The 20,791-nt window shown below is 36.1% G+C and overlaps 1 protein-coding gene across 4 annotated transcripts in view; it reads left to right on the forward strand.

Annotated features, from left to right (window-relative positions):
- Positions 1-20,791, forward strand: part of STAG1 (stromal antigen 1) — a 422,258-nt gene that overhangs the window by 375,483 nt on the left and 25,984 nt on the right. For all 4 annotated transcript variants that reach the window (XM_029940222.1, XM_029940221.1, XM_029940223.1 and 1 more), the window contains 5 exons: positions 368-542; positions 2,474-2,613; positions 5,218-5,319; positions 9,400-9,548; positions 10,281-10,409. In XM_029940222.1, coding sequence (XP_029796082.1) covers positions 368-542; positions 2,474-2,613; positions 5,218-5,319; positions 9,400-9,548; positions 10,281-10,409 — 695 coding nt within the window. The remainder of the gene's footprint in view (positions 1-367; positions 543-2,473; positions 2,614-5,217; positions 5,320-9,399; positions 9,549-10,280; positions 10,410-20,791) is intronic.

Below are 20,791 nucleotides of genomic sequence, written 5' to 3' on the forward strand. Positions count from 1 at the left end.
ATTATTTGATTAAGAAGTATATAATTGATTTCTGACCGCTGTCATAATTTATTCTATTAATTTTGTATTTCCAGAGTTGGCTTTAAGTCATTTTTTAAAGTTCAAGTTAAAATCTCTTAACTGTTTTTGAGTTAATACAGCCGAGTCAAAGATAGGAAGATTCAATTTAAGGAGGAGAAGTCTTAAATGGGACTAGTATTTAATGAGAAAAAGTTTCAGTAAGTTTGGAAATTAAAACTAATTTAAGTACTCAAATTCTGTTAATGATATTGTTATTGAAGTGCATTTAGTTTGTTTTCATTAACATTGATCTCTAGTTATATTTGTATATTACATTACTGATGAATTAATTCCCATTGTATTCTAGGCTTTCATGTTACTCTGTGATCTTCTGATGATATTTAGCCACCAGTTAATGACAGGTGGCAGGGAAGGCCTCCAGCCTTTGGTGTTTAATCCAGATACTGGACTCCAATCTGAACTCCTCAGTTTTGTGATGGATCATGTTTTCATTGACCAAGATGAAGAGAACCAGAGCATGGGTATTTGTAGTTATTATCTTATCAATATTAATCCTTTTTTTTTTTTTTTGCCAATCCTAGAAGATATTAGGAAAAAATTCAAAGTCAGTCCTAAAAAGTACTAGGATTTCTTTCTTTTAAAAAAGAGTTAATACATTCATATAGTTCAGGAACCAATAAGAATAAAAATGTACACAGTGAAAGTCTCCCTCCTTTAGAATAGTACCCCAGAGGTCTTTCCCTGTCACTACATACAGAGCTTCTTTATTCTTTTTCCAACAGCTACATAGTATTTCATTGTTTATAGCATAATTTATGTCATTCATCTCCTATTGATTGATGTTAGGCTAGTTTCCAATCTTTTTTGTTGTTGTTAATGTTTATTCATTTTTAGAGAGAAAGAACATGCGCAAGTGTGAGCAAGGGAGGGGTAGAGAGAGGGAAACAGAATCTGAAGCAGGCTCCAGGCTCTGAACTGTCAGTACAAAGCCCAAGGTGGGGTTCGAATTCATGAACTGTGAGATAATGACCTGAGCTAAAGTCAGACACTTAACAGACTGAGCCACCCAGGCACCCCTAGTTTCCAGTCTTCTGCTATTATAAATTATACTACAAAAAATGTGTACATTTCTTATTTCCTGCGTGTGTAAAATGTATATGTAAGATAGATGTGTTCCTAATTGAACTATGTCCAGGTTCACAGTTTTTCTAAAGGAAAGCATCCAAGTTCCTTTCTCTTCCTGAGAAGCATCATTTATCACTTAACAGAATGTTACTCTAAAATACTAAGTGCTAAAAGACTGTTAGCAAACCTTACCAGTCAAATTTTGCTGAACCTGCATAATGGTAACATTGCATAATTAGACTGAATATAAATAATTGTATATAAGTGTTATATAGGATATTTGTGAAATAAATGATTTCAGCTGTTTAAGATCTGTAGCATATCTGATCTGCAGATATATCTGGTGCGGTTAGAGTGTTCTTAATAGCACATTTTAGAAAATAATCGATTGTGAAACAACTCTAGATTCCATTTTAATCACGAGAGATAAAATTTACCTACTACTTGTCTTCAGCAAAAAAATTTCCAACTTCTCAAAGCTTTGGTGCTTCATAGCAGGAGTAATTAATGAAAAGGGAAGAGAAAAGTTGAATAAGTTCTTGTATGAATATGTACATGTGAAGAAGAAAAGAAAGAACACTCCCCAAGTAAGGGCAGGCCAAGACATGGGAGAGTCAGTACAGAGCCTAAAAAACATGTTAACATGTTAACATCCGGAGCCTTGTGAAGAAATTGTTTCTGGGATCAAAAATAGACAAGCCAGTGGGGCCTGAGAATTAAAAAACTGAGGAAGAAACACTTCTCCTTTGGAAAGTATTTGATAGCAAGGTTTGTTTTAAAAAAAATGTGTATGTGCCTAAATGCTTTGCAAAATATATATCATGCTGATAATGTAATCCATGTTTAGGACAGACACTGAAAACTAACACCTTTATACATTTACATTACTTCCTGCATATTTTTTCTAAAAGAAAACTTTTTTTCCTGTGTCTTAAACATTTCCAGAAATTTCTTCTCTACTAAAATATAGCTAATAGCATGTAGAGAATATTGAAATGAGAAGAGATAGCATTTTTAAGGTTGGCAGACAACAGTTTATCATGATAAAGATATCAGAAAAAGAATGCGTGTATGGTTTGCTTGTCTTACACAGTCTTTGCTGTGACAATCTCTTGAAAAATAGGAACCTTGGTACCTATTAAAAGTTTAGTAAGTGTAACTAAATATAACACCCTACAATGATCAGTTTAACAATTTTTATCTTATCTAAAACTGAATTGTACTATTTGTAAAGTTATAAGCCAGTGTTTGATAATACAGATTATCTATATTGTTTTACCTTGTATAAGGGGCCAGAGTTCATAACCAATTTATTTTCTGTGGTTAGAGGGCGATGAAGAAGATGAAGCTAATAAAATTGAGGCCTTACATAAAAGACGGAATCTACTTGCTGCCTTCAGCAAACTTATCATTTATGATATTGTTGACATGCATGCAGCTGCAGACATCTTTAAACACTACATGAAGGTATAGCTTCATATCCTTATTTTTCTCCTTCCATCTAAGTGGCAGAGAAATTTGCAATTAAAATGAAAAGATGAGAACAGAACCTAAAATTGACAGTTTTTACCTGTATATTGTTGATGATTTTCTGATATATTTAAAGTTTCTCTCTCTTATAGAAGTATAAGCTTTTTGTCAATCTGTTTTATTATGTCGACCCCATAACGTGGGAGATCCTCACATTTATTGAAAGAACACCTTTTTATTTCCATGAATCCTTATAGACTCTCTTGGTAGAAGAGATTAGAAGAAATCTAATCTTTTCCTTATGACATCTCTTCAAGACATTTTTATAAGTATGCCTACTGTATACCATGCCACCTGCCAGGCACTAAAGTTAACAAAGATATTTTAAATTCCTGTTCTAAAGTAGGCTAAAGCTGAAGACTCTCAACAGTTAGACAGTTGCATTATCTATAATCAAGGTATGTATAGGGGTTCCTGGAAATATATAAAACAGACACCCAATTCTAAAGAAATAATAACGGTTAATGGAAACTGCTTAGAAGTGACTTCTGAACTAAGTCTAAGATACTAAGCATAAATTAGTACAGAAAGAAGTAGTGGGAGGACTTGTGGGCCAATTGAACTTCATGTAGAGACAAAAGAATGTGAATTCTTTGGTGGAAATGCAACTAATTTGATGTAACAACAGAGATTGCTTAGGAAAGTGGAACAAGAAATAAGATTTAAAGAAAGTGTCATTAGTGACTATATGCTGTGTGAGAAGCTTGAATTTTTCCCTGAGGGCAGTAAGAAAATGCTGAAGGGTTTTAAACCATTCTTCCTATAACAGGATTTAGGTAGGTACTGACCTTCCTGGCTGTTTGCTTTCCTTAAGCTCCATTTTGTTCCTGACCCTCTAAAACAGCATTGCTCAGAAATCTTTATGACAGGCAGACTTCTCAGTTTATGTGTTTTTACCTTGTTGTTGTGTCAGATAGTGTTTTAAAACGTTTTACTCATGTTCAGAATATTGTGTGTGCCATTGGTCCACTTGCATCTTTATCCATGTTTAGGTATAGTATGCTTCTAGGTATAATATAGTAATTCATCACGTTTTGCTGAACAACTGCAGTATGAACACTGTGCTGATAGCCAGAGATTTAAATAAAACATGATTTCTGCACTAAAGGAGCTTACAGGTTAATAGAGAAACTGAAATGCAAACATAATATAATGTAACATGGTAGTAATGAGTGTCTGCCTATGTTCTGTGCCATTTATATATGAGACACTGTTCTGAGGCTTTTCAATTATGTTTGTTGGTAACAGTAATCCTGTGAGGTAGGAAATAACATTTACAGCTAAGGAAAATAAGTCTCAAAGAGGTTAAGTAACTTTCCAAGGTCACAGAACTATTTTGAATAGCAAAAACTGGAATTTGATTCTAGGTTTGTCTAGTGTCCAAGCTTAGCTCTTCCCACTGGATCATAAAACCTCAGCACAATTACTGTAGCGATAGATGTACAAATTACAAAGCAAACATAGGATATAGAGAGATACCTAAGTGAAAGAAATCTGAGATGGCTTCCTCACATAATGTCTAAACATTATGTTTGGATGGATAAATATGAATGTACCATGGTTTTTCCTTTACATCCCTGAATAATACTGTATTGGTTTTAAGAAGTGAGCCTTATCCAAAATTATTATGATCGTTAGCAGTTTTTGTACTTCTAATTATAAACTGTAATCTTTTTGAGAGCTAGTAGTTATTTGCTACTCATAAACCCTTAGGTTTGTAGCTTTTTGCCCCCGTTCTCTATATGATCATTAAAATTTGAATTTACTAGAGATCTGCCTGTTGACCACTTTAGTGTATTATTATATCTTTCTCTTTTTTGCACCCCACATCATGGAAGTATACCCATCTTTTTGAAAATTATAAAAATCCAATTGCTAAGCTAATACATTACTTCTTAACATAAATTGTAGATTTGTAGGCTTTCACTTGGAAATAATATTCAGATTTAGAGGCTTTTTAAAATTATTTACTCACAAGGAAAATTTTTTAAATCCTATATCAAAAAACTGATTATAAAGAAATTAGTTAAATTCTTCTCAGTCACTATAGAAGAAGTTATTGTTTTTATTTTTTATGCAGTAATAGTCAAATACACACATATAGTGGGGGCAGGGAATGAGATAGAACACAAAAATATTTATAAAGTTAAGTCTGTTACCCTAATCTGCCCTTCCCACCTATTTACACCTACTCCCCAGAGGTAAACAGTTTTAACTGTTTTGTTTTAGTTTTTGCTAAGTGTCTACCAAAGTTCTGTTTGTTGATTTGTCAACTTTTAAGTGGTGTTTGTTGAATTCATATTACAGAGAATAAGGAATTTTGTTTACCTATGTCACTTCCCCTCCTCCTGGAATTCCCAGTTTTTCAGTTTTATCATTAACTTTCACTCTTTCTTAATCTTAAATATCAAATGTGTATCTCTTGTTATGTTTAAGATGAAGAAATTAAACACTGAACTCCCCCTTCCATTTTTTTTCACCAATCTCTTTGTCTCATGAAATTTTCTGTAATTTTAACGCTATGTTTTCTTTTTCTCATAGTATTACAACGACTATGGTGATATTATTAAGGAAACACTGAGTAAAACCAGGCAGATTGATAAAATTCAGTGTGCCAAGACCCTCATTCTCAGTTTACAGCAGGTAAGAAATCTAAAGGAAAGAGATAAAGATTAGAATAAATGTTATTGAGCACTTTTATGTGCTTAGTATGTACTAGATATATTTTACCTCACTTAAACTAGGTCATTGTATCAATACCATTACTATGGAAACTTTCTGATACAAAACATGGTGTTGTCTGTCTTTTCTTTTGGAAGGTAATCTTACAGTTCACATTTCAAATAAATGAAATCCTAAAGTGATCTACTCTTAGACCAGATGAAATGCAAATGGATATTTTAAAATAATCATCAAAAAATATATATATATAAATATATTTTTAATATATTTAATGAAGAAAGGGCAAGAATAGTATTCAAGTAAGGAAATGGGTCACATATGTAAATAAGAGCCCCTAATAAATACCTAGTGAATTAATACAGAGATTTCAGGGGGTAGGTTTGTGTATATAAACTTAAATACATTTATTTATATGTCAACCAGCCCTAGGAACAAAGTTAAAAAACAAATGACAGGTTGGGGGAAATATTTTCAATCATACATAACAAATCCTACAAATCAATAACAAAAATAGATCCCTTAGAAAAGTGAGCAAGGAATACAAAAAGCCACTTTTCAGTAGAGAAATCTCATAAACCGATAACCCTATGAAAAGAGGCATGACTTCACTAATCATTAATGAAGGGCACCTGGGTGACTCATTTGGCGAAGCGTCTGACTTTAGCTCAGGTTATGATCTCGTTGTCTGTGGGTTTGAGCCCCATGTCGGGCTCTGTGCTGACATCTCATGCCTGGAGCCTGTTTCAGATTCTGTGTCTCCCTCTCTCTCTCTACCCCTCCCCTGTTCATGCTCTGTTTCTCTCTGTCTCTCAAAAATAAATAAAACATTAAAAAAACATTTTTTAAACAATTGATGAAATGCAAATTGAAACATAGGTATTTATTACTGATGGGCTGATTAGCATGAATTTAAATCATTGTTAATACCAGCAATTGAAAAGGTATGGAGAAAAGGGTCCCTTGTGAAAGAAATTGCTGTTGCCATGGCACCTGGGTGCCTCACTTGTCAAATAAGTGTCCAACACTTGATTTTAGCTCAGGTCATGATTTCACAATTCATGAGTTCGAGCCCCACATAACTGTCTGCACAGAGCCTGCTTGGGATTCTCTCTCTCTCTCTCTTTGCCCTCCCAAGCGCTTGCTCGCTCTCACTCTCGCTCTCGCTCTCTCTCTCTGTCTCTGTCTCTCAAAAGTTTACGGGCGCCTGGGTGGCTAGGTCGGTTAAGCATCTGACTTCAGCTCAGGTCATGATCCACGGTTCATGAGTTTGAGACCTGCGTCGAGCTCTGTTGCTGACAGCTCAGAGCCTGGAGCCTGCTTTGGATTCTATGTCTCCCTCTCTCTCTGCCCCTCCCCCACCTGTGCTCTGTCTCTCTCTGTCTCTGAAAAATAAATACACATTTAAAAAATAAAAAGTTTATTTAAACATTTTTTTTAAATTGCCATTGCCTTCTTGAAAGGCAATTTTGCAGAATGTATCAAAATTGAAGACAAATATTTCTTTGAAAAATCACTTTTTGCTGCTAGGTATCTATATAGGTACATGTAAGTATACACAAGATAGGTATGTAAAAGATGTTTTATTGCAGCAATCTATAATATTGAAAATTTGGAGATTCAGCAGTGGAATGGTTGAAGTGTGAAACTCTGAAGTAGCTAAAAGATTTTTAAGACAAAATATTATGTGAAAAATAGCAAGTTTAGGAGAAAGGGGAACCTTCATGCACTGTTGGTGGGAATGCAAACTATTAAAGCCACTCTGGAAAACAGTACAGAGGTTCCTCAAAAAGCTAAAAGTAGAACTGTCCTATACCCAGCAATTGCCCACTAGGTATTTTACTAAATACAAAAATACTAATTCAAAGGGATACATGCACCCTGATGTTTATAGCAGCACTATCTACAATAGCCTAATTATGGAAAGAGTCCAAATGTCTGTCGACTAATGAATAAGATAAAGATGTAGTGTATGTGTATGTGTATACACACACACACACACACACAATGAAATACTACTTAGCAATAAAAAGGAATGAAATCTTGTCATTTGCAGCAATGTGGATAGAGTTAGAGACTATCATTTTAAGCGAAACAAGTCAGAGAGAGACAAATACTATATGATTTCTCTCTCATGTGGAATTTAAGAAACAAAACAGATTCTTAACAATCGAGAACAAACTGAGGGTTGATGGAGGGGAGGCGGGTGGGGTGATGTTCAGTAGTAAGGAGGGCACTGGTTGTGATGAGCACTGGATGTTGTATGTAAGTGATAAATCCCTAAATCCTACACCTAAAACTAATATTACATCCTATGTTAGCTAACTGGAATTTAAATAAAAACTTGGAAAAGTGGGGGGGAAGGGGGCAGGTTTCAGGAAAGTATAGTATAGTACCATTTATATTAGAAGTTTTGTATATGTGATATATTGGTATGTCTAAACTAGTCTAGAAAACCTTGCAAACTTTAACATAAATTACCTCTGGAGAGAAGAATGATATTTAGTGGGACAGAGGAAGAAGAACTTTTGTTTTTATATTATGTGAATTTTGCACAAAGAGATCTATTCTTTGTATTCATTTTAAGTAAATTTTAAAATTTAAGGCTGTTGTGTACAACCATTTCTGAAAATATTTTGAAGTTTAAACATGTATAATTACCTGTGAATAAATTTGGAAATCTTTTGAAGAACTGTTTCTAGTCAGGCCCTGTATGTAGTTCAGTCTGTTGCTAAAGAAAACATACAAGGTAGGCAACATAATTACTAGAAGAGCCATTTCAATGGGATTATATGATTAGAGTAAATTGAGAGATTGGGAGTGAGGAAGTGAAGAAAAAAAATATAAACAATCCTTTTTAGGATCTTTGCCATAAAGAGAATCAAAACAATGTGTTGATAGCTGACATAGGAGATAGAGTTAAGTTACAGTTTTTTGTATTTTGGTTTCTTTTTAAGATGCATGCAGAGGTAGAGAGGGAATAGTTAAGGATGCATGACACAGCAGTAAGCATAAGAGCAAAATTGCTAAACAGGTAAAATGGAGTGAGATCTAGTAAATAAGTAGGGAATGGCTTTAGGTGAAAGCATGGACTATTCATTTCTCATAATAGGAAAGACAGATGTGTACAGATAAATTTAAGTTTCTAACCTTGATGTTAGAATGATGATAGGTTTTATATTCTTTAGTACTCCAGGATTTATTTGGTTGTTATTTTGATACAATATATGTAATGTATGTGTAATTTATAAAATTCCTCCACCCAGCTTAAAAAGTTTTTTAAGCTTAAAAACCTTTTTATATATTTTGTTGGTGGGTAGTAAAAATCACCCCACATATCCAAATGTCTTTTGTATAATGTTCTTGTCTAAGATATAATAAGTAAAACAAAGCTCCAAACCCTATTTATCATATATTGCCATCCTTATAAAACAGCAAAAAAATACATAATATTAATCAATATAAAGTATATTTCTATAAACATATATCTTTTCCCCCCAGACCAAAATATATTATTAATTTGTTAAAAAGAAAGAAATTCCTGGGGCACCTGGGTGGCTCAGTCAGTTAAGTGTCTAACTCTTGGTTTTGGCTCAGGTCATGATCTCACAGTTTCATGATGTCAAGCCCAAATCAAGCTCTGCTCTGGCAGCATGGAGCCTGCATGGGATTCTCTGTCTCCTCCCTCCCTCCCTCCATCCCTCCCTCCCTCTCTCTCTCTCTCTCTCTCTCTCTCTCTCTCTCTCTCTCTCTCTCTCTCTCTCTGCCCTTCCCCCACTTGTGCTGTCTGTGTCTCTCACAAAATAAAAAAAAAAAAATTCCTATTTGCATTTAATCACACAACTAGCATGAAAATGAGCTCAAAAAATTAGTTATGGTAGATGACTTGGAGAACGGGAATAGTGTGACTACAGTTAACTATAAGGAGGGAAATTTTACCATGTGCTTTTCAAATATTTTTAAATTATGTTACCTATTCTAATAAATGAAATAAATAACTATTTCTTAGCTGTAGGTTATTTCCTCTTTTTTTCTTCCAACCAGTTGTTTAATGAACTTGTTCAAGAGCAAGGTCCCAATCTAGATAGGACATCTGCCCATGTCAGTGGCATTAAAGAATTGGCACGTCGTTTTGCCCTTACATTCGGACTGGATCAGATCAAGACGCGAGAAGCAGTTGCCACACTTCACAAGTGAGTGAGCTGAATAAACCCTTTCTGTTATAAAGAGTTTGGTTTTACTGGAATCTAAACAAAATAACAGTTATTTGACCCATTTTTAAAGTGACAATCGGTAGAATTTGCAAGTTAAAATAACTTAAGAGATTGTGTAGTCTAGTAATTCTCAACTAGGAGGTCCCTTTGAATTTGAAAAGTACTTCAACTGTCTATTTTTTCATCTTTTAAAGAATAGAAAGTAAACTTTAACAAAATATTCTTACCTGGTCTGTCAGTGAGAAAATGTTATAGGAGACTTGGGGGTTAAAAACACTGCAGTACTAATTTGGTCAACCTTATTTCATAACTAAAAACTGAATGACAAAATGTTAAATACCTTACCTTTAAATACCTCATACAGCTGTTTGGTCCCTTGACCAGCTCTGAGAACCAAATTTTCTGACAGTCTAATTCCCTTTCCAGGGCATTGTGTTACCCTTATAAGATACATATAGGAATTTGGCTCTGTGGTTATTCAGCTATTTTTTATATTATTTTTTACAACTCTTATTTTTCTACTGTAAATAATAGAATGTTATTAGGTATATATGTCATACAAATTAACTTTGTTTTACCCTTTGAGTTTATGGGATTTTACTTCCTTCAATGATAATTTTCCTGCCTTCCCAACTACTTTGAAATTCTAGCCCATTGAGAGAACTACACTACTTACCTGGAAAAACAAGGTGTTATTTTCTTTTACTTCAGGGATGGCATAGAATTTGCCTTTAAATACCAAAATCAGAAAGGACAAGAATATCCACCTCCTAATCTGGCTTTTCTGGAAGTATTAAGTGAATTTTCTTCTAAACTTCTTCGACAGGACAAAAAGACTGTGTAAGTTACTTTCATCATAATACCCTTGGTAATTTTAAATGTTTTATTTCATGGAAAATGTTCATCATCTAGATATAATTACCATTGATAAACATATATGCTCTGACTGTTTTAAGGAACTATAGTTTTCTTTCAAGCATCTATATAATTTTTTTTCACTGCTCGCCTTTAGTACTCCAGAATTTGCAAGATTAAATTAAGTGAGAAATGATTTCTTATTCCACAATTCACGAAGTAGGAACATTGGCTTAGCCATTGTGTAACCCTTTGATTTTTTCCTTTTATATTAATTATATTTTGGTTTTACAGGTGACCCTTGAACAACATGGGTAGAGGTGCAAACCTCCTCACAATCAAAAGTCATGTAAAATTTTTTTTATTTAAAATAAATGAGGGGCACGTGGGTGGCTCAGTCGGTTAAGCATCTGACTTTGGCTCAGGTCATGATCTCACAGTCTATGAGTTCAAGTCCCACATTGGGCTCTGTGCTGACAGTTCAGAGCCTGGAGCCTGTCTTCAGATTCTGTGTCTCCCTCTCTCTCTGCCCCTCCCCAGTTTGCTCTCTGTCTCTGTCTCTCAAAATAAAATAAAGACATCAAAAAAACTTTTTAAATAAATAAGATAAATGAAGAATATTTACACAGTTGAAACCCATGTTCAAAGGTAAACTGAATTTTTTATTTGATTTGGTCCAAGAAGATTGATTTCTTTTTCTATTTTTGATAATTGATAACAGTTAAAAGATGTAATATATGCAGTTTTCATAAAAAATGTTGATGGGATCCTGAATTGGTAGGAAAGTATGTATCAGTGATAATAATATGCTAAATGAACAGAGATTTGGAGAGAATTTAAAATCATATGTATATGAGCAGTAATTCTAAGGAAAGGTGTTGACTTCATTTTGGTCAGAAAAGAATTATTAAGTCATATGGTCGGGTACTGTTATATAGCTGTTACTCTAGTATGGCCAATACAAAGTTTCTAATGTAGGGAGACACAGCATAAGCATAGGAACAAGAGTCTCATGCACTGAAATAGAATAATATGATAGAGAATGAGTCAAGTTGGGTATTTGGTGGGGGCACATAGTTTGAAAACCTTTTTATTCTAGGCATTTACAGATATACATTTTCCTCTGAGCTTTACTTTAGTTGCATCTCACAAATTCTGATATGTTGCATTTTTGTTTTCATTCATCTCAATGAGTTTTTTCATTTCCTTTGTAAAAATGTATTCTTTTATCTTATTTATTAAAGAGTATTTTATTTAATTTCCACATATTTGTGAATTTCCAAATTTTTCTTCCATTATTGATTTCTCATTTCATTCCATTTTGGTTAAAGAATATGCATTTTTAATTAATTTTTAATGTTTTATTCTTTTTTTTTTTTTTTTTTTTTTTTTTGAGAGAGAGAGAGCAAGCATGAGCCAGGGAGGGGCAGAGAGAGAGGGAGACACAGAATCCGAAACAGGCTCCAGCTTTGAGCTGTCAGCAGAGCCTGACATGGGTGGCTTGAACTCATGAACCATGAGATCATGACCTGAGCTGAAGTTGGATGCTTAACTGACTAAACCACCCGGGTGCCCCAAGAACATGCTTTGTATAATTTAATCCTTTTAAATTTATTCAGGCTTATTTTATAGACCAATATATGTCTTATTCTGGAGAGGGTTCCCTGTGTACTTCAGGAGAATATGTAGTCTTCTCCTGGTGTTCAGTGGTGTTGAGATATCTGTTGGGAGAGGTGGCTTATAGTTTTTTGGGGGTTTTGGGGGATTTTGTTTTGTTTTATCTAGTGTTGTTCGGGTCTTATATTTCTTTGTTAATATTTTGTCTAGTTGTTCTATCCAGTATTGAGGGTAGAGTATTGAATTCTCCTCAACTATTACTGAGTTGTTATTTTCCTACAAATCTCTCATTTTTTTGCTTTATGCCTTTTCGAGCTAACTCTTTTGTTAGGTATATACATGTGTATAATTGTTGTGTCTTCCTGAGAAATTGACTCTTAAATAGCATCATAAAATGTCATTCCCTGGCTCTAGTAACTTTTGTCTTAAAATGTATTTTGTCTGTTACTAATATAGCCATTTCAGCTGTATTTTATTTACTCTTTGTATAGTATACCTTTTTTCCATCCTTTCACTTTTTGTCTTTGTCTTTTGTCTTTAAAGTGTGCTTGTTATAGATAGCATATAGGTCGATCATGTTTTTTGGGGGTTTTTTTGTTTTTTATTTTTTGTTTTCTTTAATTAGGCTTCATTCCCAGCACAGAGCCCAGTGTAGGGATTGAACAAGACCTGAGCCGAGATCAAGAGTCAGATGCTTCACTTTCTGCCATTACACTCTTTGTTTTCTATAGAACTGTTTTTGGTTTTTCTTCCTTTATTACCTTTTTATTTTTCTAAATTATTTATTTATTTATTTTTAAATTTACATCTAAGTTAGTTAGCATATAGTGCAATAATGGTTTCAGTAGATTCCTACTGCCCTTATCCCATCACTCCTTCCACAGCTCCTCCAGCAAACTTCTGTTTGTTTTCTATATTTAAGAGTCTCTAATGTTTTGTCCCCCTCCCTGTTTTTATATTATTTTTGCTTCCTTTCCCTTATGTTCATTAGTTTTGTATCTTAAAGTCTTCATATGAGTGAAGTCATATGATCTTTGTCTTTCTCTGACTAATTTCACTTAGCATAATACCTTCTAGTTCCATCCATGTTGTTGCAAATGGCAAGATTTCATTCTTTTTAATTCCCAAGTAATACTCCGTGTGTGTGTGTGTGTGTACACACACATACCACATTTTTTTATCCATTCATCCATTGATGGACATTGGGCTCTTTCTATACTTGGGCTACTGTTGAGAGTGCTGCTGTATACATTGGGGTGCATGTGCCCCTTTGAAACAGCATACCCGTATCTCTTAGATAAATACCTAGTAGTGCAATTGCTGGGTCATAGGGTAGTTCTATTTTCAGTTTTTCTTAAGAATCTTTATACTTTTTTCCAGAGTGGCTGTGCCAGTTTGGATTTCCACCAGCAGTGCAAAAGAGATCCTCTTTCTCCGCATCCCTGCCAATATCTGTTGTTGCCTGAGTTGTTAATGTTAGCCATTCTGACAGGTGTGAGGTGGTATCTCACTGTGATTTTGATTTGCATTTCCCTGGTGATGAGTAATGTTGAGCATTTTTTCATGTGTTAGTTGGTCGTTTGGTTGTCTTTTTTGGAGAAGTGTCTATTCATGTCTTTTGCCCATTTCTTCACTAGATTATTTATTTTTTGGAAATTAAGTTTGATAAGTTCTTTGTAGATTTTGGGTACTAGCCTTTTATCTGACATGCCATTACAAATATCTTCTCCCATTCTGTTGGTTGCCTTTTAGTTTTACTGATTATTTCCTATGCTGTGCAGAAGCTTTTTATTTTGATGAGGTCTGAATAGTTCATTTTTGCTTTTGTTTCCCTTGCCTCTGGAGATGTGTTGAGTTGTTGAGACCAAGGTCAAAGATGTTTTTGCCTGCTTTCCCCTTGAGGACTTTGATGGCTTCCTGTCTTACGTCTTCCTGTCTTTCATCCATTGTGAGTTTATTTTTGTGTATGGTGTAAGAAAGTGGTCCAGATTCATTTTCTGCATGTTGCTGTCCAGTTTTCCCAGCACTATTTGCTGAAAAGATTGTCTTCATTACATTGGATATTTTTTCCTACTTTGTCAAAGATTAGTTGGCCATCCCTTTTATATTAAGTGGATATTTTCTAATACAACATTTTACTTCAACATTATTTAATTTTTTTTAATGTTTATTTGAGACAGAGAGAGAGACAGAGACAGAGAAAAGCATGGGTGGGGAAGGGGCAGAGAGAGAAGAAGAAACAGAATCTGAGGCAGGCTCCAAGCTCTGAGCTGTCAGCACAGAGCCCAACGCAGGGCTCGAACTCACAAGCCATGAAATCGTGTTGGATACCAACTGACTGAGCCACCCAGGTGCCACTTACTTCAAAATTAATTAATTGTACTTTTTTAGTTATTTTCATATTGACTTTCATTTAGACTTTAAAATATATATCTTATCAAAATTTCTTCAAATTTATTCTAAAGAAATATAAAAACTTTACTTTCATATAGCTCCATTTCTGTTCTTCCTTTATTGTGTCATATTGTTACACATACTGCATCTAAATATATTACATACCCAACAATACATCGTCATAATTTTATTCTCTATAATTGTATGTCTTTTAAATATACTAAGAGAAGAAATGTAGTCAAGTATACGCTTACTGAAGAGTTGGTTATATTAACCTTCTTTTGTTTTAATGTTTGTTTATTTTTGAGAGAGAGGGAGAGAGAGAGAGATGGAGTGTGAGTGGGCCAGGGGCAGAGAGAGTAGGACAGAGGATGCGAGGAGGGCTCTGCACTGAGAGCAGAGAGCCCGATGCAGGCTCAAACTCACGAACCATGAGATTGTGACCTGAGCTGAAGTTGGACGCTTAACTGACTGAGCCACCCAGGTTTCTGTTATATTAACCTTATTTACTCTTTTTGATTCTCCTCATTTCTCCCAGTGGATTTGATATACCATCTGGTATCATTTCCATACACTAATGTATATTTGCTCCCACCTACAACTTTTGTATTTATTATAATCAAATATATTACATTTCTATGTAATTGACTCAACAATACAGTGATACATACTATTTTGTACAATTCCTGTTTAAATAAGAGAAAAAAATAAATATGCAAGTATTATTATCCTTCATAACTACTTAGTAATTTCCTTTCAGCTCTCTTTGTACTTTCATGTATATTCTCTGGCATTATCTGCTTTCAGCCTGAAGAATATCTTTTATTGTTTCTTTTAAATCAGATCAGTCAGCAACAAATTCTCTTTTTATTCCATCTGGGAGTGTCTTTATTTTATCTTTAGCTTTGAAATATAGTTTTGCTAGATCAACTAATTTGATTAGATAGTGTGTTACTTTCAGTACATTGACTCTGCTATCTCACTGCCTTCTGGCCTCCATTGCATCTAATGAGAAGTCATGAGTTACTTGCTCTTCTTTCAAGATTTTTCCTTTAGTGTTAGCTTTTAGCATTTTGCCTGTGATGCATGTAGGTATGGGTCTTTTTGTAATTATCTTGCTTGGACCTTGTTAAGCTTTGAGAATGTGTACATTAATTTTTTTCACCAAATATGGAAGTAATTACATCTTTAAATATATTTCTACTCCTTAAATATGTTTCTTCTCCTGGTACTCCCAGTATACCTGTCAGTGCACTTAATGATTCCTCACATTTCTGAGGCTCTCTTCGTTTGTTTTTTTTTTTTTCATTCTTTCTCTCTGCTCTTCAGAATACATAATCTCTACTGACAAATTTTCAAAATTACTGTTAATTCTACCAATTCAAATCTATTGAGCTATAGAGAATTCTTAATTTTGTTATTGTATGTTGCAACTGCAGAATTTCCATTGGTTCTTTTTTTTTTCATTTCTATCTTCTTATTCTCTATTTAATAAGATAGTGACATACTTTTTTTCTGTAGTTTATTGTCAAGTTGGTTTCTGTCATGTCCCACCCCGGCCAGCTCCAGCCCGAGGGGCAGTGAATCCTTGCGGGTTCTTGATCCTGAGGGAGGGAGAGAAAGGGCAGGAAAGGGCGCACAGAGAGTGAAGACAGCACACGGAATCCGATCAAGCCTCTCTCTCTTTATTCAGAAAACACTGTATCTTATAAAGGTTTTTTGGCGGGAGAACAAGGCAGCTGACCTAGGTCGGTTGCTAGGAAACAGGGTTAAGGGATTAAAGCTAGGGTAAAGAAGGAAATAAACTAACGTTTCTAGCACAGCACTGAAGGGCCAATACCACCCTGCCTGTAGGCGATTGATCTTTGTTCTTCTGGCTTCTCCTCTGACAGGGAGTGGTGCTCCCCTGCCTATTTTTGCAACTCCCCTCAGGGAGTGACATATCCAGCTAGCAAATGGCCAAGGAGCTGAATCTTTGCCACTCCCCACAGGTCCTCCCTTTCTTTTATTAATTTATAAAGGCTTCTTCCAGAATATGATAGTATGGGCAAGGAAAGGACTGTGCCTGTCTTAGGTTGGAGACCTGCCAATCCTTCTTACCCGTCATGGGCACACCCAGAAGCTTGTGTCTGAGTAGCCTGTCTTAGGTTGACAGAATGGTAAGGCCTCTCTTACCCGTCATTGGCTAGCCAGCCCGTGCCTCTTGCCAGAATGTAGCTTTTCCATCGGCCTCCTGATCAGCCATATCGAGCTTAATATAATGGACCTGGGTAGGCTGCACCTATTTGCTGCCTTCGGAGAGCCATGACCTTATTGAATAGAACAGGGCCCAAGGGCACCAAGATCAATAAACCACAATAGGTCTTAACAACAGGAAAAGATAGGGTAAAAGTCCAATGAAATCCACGAAGAAAGGGCTGTCGATGTGTTCCTTCCTCCTCTTCTCCAGGTTCTTTTTGAAGCTTCTTTTCCCAGCATGGTCCTAAAGGAAAAGACAAAGATTTCTCTCAAGGAGATTTTTTTCTCCCTGGAGGACTGAGTATTTTGATCGATTTGTTTTATTAATCTCTCTGGCAGCCATCTGGCTGCATCTGTTTTTTATGAATAAATGCAAACTGATCCTCGTCCCCAGATTAAAACTGGGTCTGGACCATGCCATTTGTTATCCAAAGGGTCCTTCCAAAGCACAGTAGCAAAAGTTTTTTGCGTCTCATTTTGCCAGAGACGCTCAGCAGCTGAGCATCCTTCTTTATCCAGAGTTAAAAAATTTAAAATAAAGAGTGCATGGTGTAAAAGATTCCTGGGAGATCCCTTGATGGGGTACCATTCCCCCCCTTTTATTTTATCAAGGGTATTTTTTAAAGATAGATGTGCCCGTTCTACTATACCTTGTCCTTGTGGATTATAAGGAATTCCAGTGATGTGTTTAATATGTAACTGTTGACAAAATTTAGAGAACACGGTCCCAGTATATCCTGGTCCATTGTCAGTTTTGACTTGTTTTGGGATTCCTAACACTGATATGGCAGAAAGCATGTGTGCTACGACGTGCTTTTTTGCTTCTCCAGTTTGTAAAGTAGCATATAGGAAACCGCTGTAGGTATCAATACTCACATGAACATACTTTAGATTTCCAAACTCTAAAATGTGTTACATCCATTTGCCAGATGGCATTGGGCACTAGTCCTTGAGGATTTACTCCCAAATGAGGAACAGGTAGATGCACAACACAAGAAGGACACTGTTTTACTATTTGTCGTGCCTGCTCACGAGTGATCTTAAATTGTAGCCTTAGAGCTATAGAGCCTAGATGATGAATTTCAGAGAGGGGGGCAGGCAATTTAGAATGAGTTAAACCTGAAATTCCTGTCTTGTAGATAGGTACTGTTGTAGTTTTAGTTGCTGAAAAGAGACCAATCACAGATTAAACCTCTCTGGAGTTTTTTGAAATAATTTAATAATAGCAACAAGTTTAGCTCTCTGTGCTGAAGTTTCCCTAGTTTGAAAAGAAATAATTTTATTAAAGACCAAGGCTTATTGTAATTAATCCTTGTAAGCATGGCCCCTCATAAAGTCTTATTAATTTTAGGTAAGGATTTTAGGGCCAAAGGATTTTGCAATTTGGATGGAAGTCTTTATGCAAAATCTTAAACAGGGGAATAAGGTCTCTAGTAGACAGCTTTGAAAGAGGCCGAATCCAATTAATATCCCCCAATAGTTTTTGAACATCATTAAAAGTACATAAATTCTTTTTAATTGTAAAGGCTGTTAAGTTACAGTTTAAATTTAGTGACACATATTTTGATTGTTAAAGGTGTTGAGTAATGATCTCTACTTAAAACATTAAGACTTTAGGAACTGCACATATATTTGAGCAGTTGCACCATTTATAAATTACACTTAGCAGACTATCAACTCTTAGAAATCTTAGTCTCCCATTGAGGACTTAGTAACCAAAACTTTTCTTAGATGGTAAACTTCTGGATCAATTAAGTATAAAGCAGCCTTTTAACAGTTTTAAATATCCCCAGTCGTTTTGCCACAAGTTAAAAGGCACAGACATCTACAGGCCTTATCTTATACCAATATATTAATTAGTTGACTTTTGCTTTAGTTTTAACTTGTTAGACAGCCAATGAATTTAATCTTAATTTATTATTAAGTAAAACCTTAACGTTGTAACTTACTAAGAACCTTAAAAACTGTTTACTCAATGAAAACTATAGAACAGACCAAATTAACCATCCTTTTAACATACTCTTATTTTGACTTCTGGTAGATTTAGATAGAACAAAATTTTTGTTTTAACCAACAAACTTAAGCACTGAATAAGTTTTGTTTGAGCCCAGGTAAGATACTTTAATGTTTATCACCTAAGGCAGAGGGAGAAGCTAGTGTTATGCAAATTGGCTTCTCCCACCCAGCGGACTGCAACCTGATGGCCCTCTGGTTGCCCTGGGCAATGGAGCAGTTTTAAACTTTTAGCTGTTTTAGACTTTCAGCTGTTAACCTGGGAAATAAATAGATCTCTTTCTTTAGACTCTTTATGGCTCAAAACTTAGTTTACATTCTTGACTGTAACTCTGCCTATCTCTATGGGAGGGCATTTGCAGTAAACCAAAACAAGTAGAACAGACTCTGTAATTGCCCCTTATTTTTTATCCCTTATTTTTTATAATACAGTGACGCAAAGACAAAGGTTCACTCACACACACACACACACACACACACTAGAGGCTATCATTCTTCCTCCACAGAGGTTTTACAAACAAGACTGAGAAAACACTTCTTAACCTTTACTCCCTTTGCTCTGAGGGTCTCTGCTTAGACTATTTATCTAATTTCTGCCCTAAAATCACCAATCACTCACTTGAGCACTGGACCACCACGTGGACCTCTCCTTATAATTCCTGAGCACTGGACCACCGAGTGGACGTCTCCTTATAATTTTTGAGCACTGGGCCACCGCGTAGCCGTCTCCTTCTAAACCCTGAGCACTGGGCCACCGCGTGGCCGTCTCCGTCTAAATCCTGAGCATTACCTCTTTCTCTTCTTTTTCTCTTCGATCGGTTTCTTCACTAGATCCCTCTTACTCAGCCCGGTGTTGGTCGCCACTTGTCCTGCTCCCTCACTCAGCCGCACGTTGAGGCGCCAATTGTCATGTTCCGCCCGGGCCACTCCAGCCCGTGGGGCGGTGAATCCTTGCGGGTTCGTTCCTGAGGGAGGGAGAGAGAAATAGGGCAGGAAGCGGACGCACAGAGAGTGAGGCAGACAAGCGGTTTCTGATCAAGCCTCTTCTTTATTCAGAAAACACTGTATCTTATATAGATTTTTTGGCGGGAGAACAAGGCAGCTGACCTAGGTCAGTTGCTAGGAAACAGGGTTAAAGGATTTAGGCTAGGGTAAAGAAGGAAATAAACTAAAGTTTTTAGCACAGCACTGAAGGGCACAGCAAATGGCCAAGCAGCTGAATCTTTGCCACTTCCCACAGGTCCTAAAAACTTTAGTTTATTTCCTTCTTTACCCTAGCTTTAATCCCTTAACCCTGTTTCCTAGCAACCGACCTAGGTCAGCTGCCTTGTTTTCCCCGCCTCGAAACCTTTATAAGACACAGTGTTTTCTGAATAAAGAGAGAGAGGCTTGATCGGATTCCGTGTGCTGTCTTCACTCTCTGTGCGTCCCCTTACTGCCCTGTTTCTCTCTCCCTCCCTCAGGAACGAACCCGCAAGGATTCACCGCCCCACAGGCCGGAGCTGGCCGGGGCGGGACATGACAGTTTTCCATAGAATACCCAGTGCTCTTCCCCACAAGTGCCGTCCTCCATGACCATAACCCTCCTTCCCCTCCCCATGGTCCTCTGTTAAGTTTCTCCTCTTAGACCAATGAGTGAAAACAAATGATATCTGTCCTTCTCTACCTGACTTATTTCACTTAGCATGACACTTTCGAGGTCCATCCACTTTGCTACAAGTGGCCAGATTTCATTCTTTCTCATTGCCATGTAGTACTGCATTGTATATATAAACCACATCTTCTTGATCCATTCATCAGGTGATGGACATTTAGGCTCTTTCCATGATTTGGCTATTGTTGAAAGTGCCGCTCTGAACATTGGGGTACATGTGCCCCTGTGCATCAGCACTCCTGTATCCCTTGAGTAAATCCCTAGCAGTGCTATTGCTGGGTCATAGGGGAGTTCTATGGATAGTTTTTTGAGGAACCTCCACACTGTTTTCCAGAGCAGGTTCACTAGTTTACATTCCCACCAACAGTGCAGGAGGGTGCCTGTCTTTCCACACCCTCGCCAGCATCTATAGTTTCTTGATTTGTTTATTTTAGCCACTCTGACCAACGTG

Source organism: Suricata suricatta, chromosome 5 (assembly GCF_006229205.1).
Source record: "Suricata suricatta isolate VVHF042 chromosome 5, meerkat_22Aug2017_6uvM2_HiC, whole genome shotgun sequence".
In the NCBI taxonomy this organism is placed as follows: domain Eukaryota; kingdom Metazoa; phylum Chordata; class Mammalia; order Carnivora; family Herpestidae; genus Suricata; species Suricata suricatta.